We start from the raw sequence: 3,590 nt of genomic DNA, 5'->3' as shown, positions 1-3,590 counted from the left end.
GGGGGGGGGGGAGTGGGCCCATTCCCTTCTCCCTCGTCCAGATGAGAAACAGAGGTGGGGCTAGACAGGGGGGTGGGATGTGGAGCTGCTGGGCCCTAATAAAAGCTGGCAGGGAGGAAATGGGAGGGGTATGGTGGCGGCACCCTGCTGCCACCCCCCCCCGACAACAACCCTGAAAAGGGAGGGGGGCAGAAATCCTGCCTGGACCCAAAGCAGCAGGGGCAAGGGTGGGGGGAGCAGGCCCATACGCAGGACTCTGTCCCCGCCCTGCCATGATGGCAGGGAGCATGCCACTGCTGTCCCGCCACATCCTGACAAAAGCTGGCAGAGAGGGTGAGGGAGGGGAGCAGGAGTGAGGGGCACTGTGACTGTGCCATGCCAACAGCTGGAAGGGAGGGAGGGAGGGGAGCAGGGAGAAAAGGCAGGTGGATATGGGCCAGGCGAACCTGGAGGGAGTGGTGCTGGACCCAAAGCAGGGCAGGGAGGGGGCGCGCAGGATGAATGGACACGGGCCTCTGTCCCCGCTCCCCCATCATTCTTCATGTACAATTGGCTACTCTTATTATAATCCCCTTCCCAGTCAAAACTCTTCCAAATAAACTATGTAACACACCGTTGGGATGCCAGTAGGTCCATAGCTATTCCATTTTCAGCACATCCCTCAAGCGGAAAAAAAAAAAATGCATCGAAACTGCCATTTTACTCAACGTTTTCTGAACTGTACATGAGGCAAGTTGGGGACTGATGTACTACATACCATTTCATTGGCTTGTAGTGTTTGTGCATCTTTGGGAAATGCTGTACTCCTTTTTCTGTCATCCAACTCTTCTGCCTCCTTAACCACCTTCTCTTCAGTCTCCTCTTCCTCCTCCTCCTCATTCTCTTCCGCCATGTGCCCATGGTCCTCATTGTAAATAACTCTTCTGGGAGGAAGTACACGTGCAAACCTATGGGAGCTCTTCACAGAAATTTAAAGGGACAGTTAATATTGCCTTCTTTGACTTTCTTTCCCACTGCAAGCAGAAGTCATCATGTGAAATAGGATTCGTGATTACAAGACTAGGCCCACAGCATCAGCCAAATTTGTTTTTACTGCCTTTGCTGAAAAGTTGAGACTGACATAGAACAAGGCATTTTTTAAATCAGACAGTGGCCTAGGGAATCTCTGCCATTCCTAAGAACGCATTTTTAAGCCTCTTGTTACTTACACAAAATAAATATAATTATGAAGAGCAAACTGCTTCAGTCCATGGAAGCAGCCTTTGGCAACAAAGCCAACAGCAGGAAGGGTCAAGCGCTTACCTTAATATCAATTTCAGCTTCATCTTTCATAGACTTCTCATTAGCAACATCAATGTCCCCAAAGATTAAGGTCCCATTCCGACCAATTTTCACTTGTTTTTTGTACGTGTAATAGAATTCCACACACTGTGCCACTGTCTTAGTTTTAATCTGATGTTAAAAACAAAACAACAACACAAAACAAAACATTGCACAAGCATAAAGGTAAGACTTTTGTTTTTAAGAGTAAGCAAGTAATCATGAACACATTAATGCAAATTGCATTTGTTCCAATTTCTTTCTATTGTACTGTTTTTACCTGAATCCAAGACAACTTCGAATTTAAGATGACCTCCCAAATAATTAGATTCTAGGCATGGAAAAAATATATAAGTTTGTTAAAGTTTTCTATGTCTAGAATCTAATTTTTGGAGGGTTGTCTTAAATTCACCCCCCCTGCCACTGCAGTGGGGTAAGCAGCTGCAGCGAGATAGATGGAGGGGTGCCAGGTGGTGGGGAACCAAATGGCCTGACTCCTGCACCTTACTGCCTGGCTCCTCCAAAACTTGCCCCACCAGCTGCCTAAATGGGGGAGAGGGGGGAAACCTTGTCTTGAGTAAATATATCACAGTTCTTTTAAACCCTTTATCTTGTATTAATTTTCTACCTTAAAGCCTCTTATTTAGCCTCTGCTTTCCCCTTAATTCAATAGGAACATTCTCTACTCAATATTAAATTTTGTAACCAGTTCACTTAATTGCCACCTTACACAGAACACACACTATATACATATATTTATTTGTATATACATACATATACATGCATACAAATACATAAATATCATTTTAAAGATCACCTTATACAGAATATATGTATATTCTGTGTAAATTAAGCTTTGAATATACTAATGAGGGAGACTGGACTAACAAATGGGAAAACAAGTCAGGAAGTCCTGGGGGTCATTTTTTTTTTTTTTTTTAAACAAGTTTAATGTTTAGTACCCTACATTTCTCTGAGACTTCCTCCTAAATTTGGTGACCACTGCTAAGTCTGGTCATGTGAATTTTTAGGACCCACTGAAGACAGAACTCTCCATTATGACCCCACTGAGTGAAATATTCTAAAGATGTAAGTAAGTATAGTTCCTGATCCAAGTAAATGCAAAGTAACTTACAAGTTTCTGGACCAGGAAAAAGTCTTTCTTATAGATTGCAATGCCTTTGTTGAAAAGTTTCTTCTCTGCAACTTTCCACTTGTCTGATCCTGTAGGTACACAAAACAGACATTTTCATTTCAAGTCATTTCTCACTATCTCTCTTTAGGTTTCCTTTACATAAAGCCAGCCTAAAATGTATCAATTAGCTGAATATATAATGCACATGCCATATTATACTATTTTTACCTCTGTCATGCCACATACCATTCAGAATTTCCCACTTTCCCTCTCACATTTTCTTTTCTCTATAGATCAACAATTGAATGTACTCTGCATGCCTGTTAGAAGTGTCCTATCTAGAGGGGTGAGCATATCAACCAAGGTGCTATTCTGGTGAACTGCAGGAAAAGCTATTACATTTCTTTCTGCCCTCAGATCAATCAGGTATGTAGAGCTAACTCAATCATGGAAGTTACTACCTTGCAACACTGTCTGAATATAAGGGCTGACACAGCAGCATCAGACACTGCAGTTTTGCTTTCATAGAGGAATTAGTTAACAGCCTGTTCTCGCTACTCTCCAACTTCCTATCATAGGCAGCACAGGCAGTGAGGGGTTAGACTTCCAGCAGAACTCCCTCAATTCCCTTCTCCAAATTCATGACATGGAATGTGCAGTTCCAAGATTAGACTTTCCATCCATCATCTAACAAGCTTCCCCTGGCATCTTTCTGTAGCTTAGTCTCAGTGACTAGTTATCACTTTTCCCTGAAAGGAAGTCTCTGATCACAGACACATGACTTATTGATAAATGAATTTAGGATTTGCAAGTGCATGAATTCACACACCACATGTAAGTCATGGCATAGCAAGGGAAGGTTCCCTGCAGTACATCAACTGGTCTGGAAGTTAAGCATTTTCTGACTTCTGTTATAAGTCTATATAGATAAGACAGGAAGAAATCCATTACTGTAGATCAGCTACCAAAGAGACAAAAAGGCAGCAGCTCCCATTCAGAATACCTGTGTAGTGGTAGTCAGCCAAGGGATGGACTGGTGGTCGCCCTGGCCCCGTCAGCAACAGTTTGCCCAAAGCAGCCTAAGAGACAGCACAACAGCAGAATTGGTTTCATGTAAAAAAAAAAAAAAAAAAAA

At 42.9% G+C, this 3,590-nt stretch overlaps 1 protein-coding gene across 1 annotated transcript in view; it reads right to left on the bottom strand.

Moving 5' to 3' along the window:
- ELMSAN1 (ELM2 and Myb/SANT domain containing 1) overlaps window positions 1-3,590 on the bottom strand; it is a 67,278-nt gene that overhangs the window by 4,320 nt on the left and 59,368 nt on the right. The window contains exons 8-11 of the mRNA XM_019519099.1: window positions 3,459-3,534; window positions 2,456-2,544; window positions 1,303-1,452; window positions 758-958 (exon numbers count right to left, since the gene is read on the bottom strand). Of these exons, the coding sequence (XP_019374644.1) occupies window positions 758-958; window positions 1,303-1,452; window positions 2,456-2,544; window positions 3,459-3,534 (516 nt within the window). The remainder of the gene's footprint in view (window positions 1-757; window positions 959-1,302; window positions 1,453-2,455; window positions 2,545-3,458; window positions 3,535-3,590) is intronic.

This window comes from Gavialis gangeticus, unplaced genomic scaffold, assembly GCF_001723915.1.
Source record: "Gavialis gangeticus isolate Ggan-Ray unplaced genomic scaffold, GavGan_comp1, whole genome shotgun sequence".
Classification (NCBI taxonomy): domain Eukaryota; kingdom Metazoa; phylum Chordata; order Crocodylia; family Gavialidae; genus Gavialis; species Gavialis gangeticus.
Note: the sequence above shows the minus strand (reverse complement) of the source record. Positions and strands in the feature narration are given on the sequence as shown.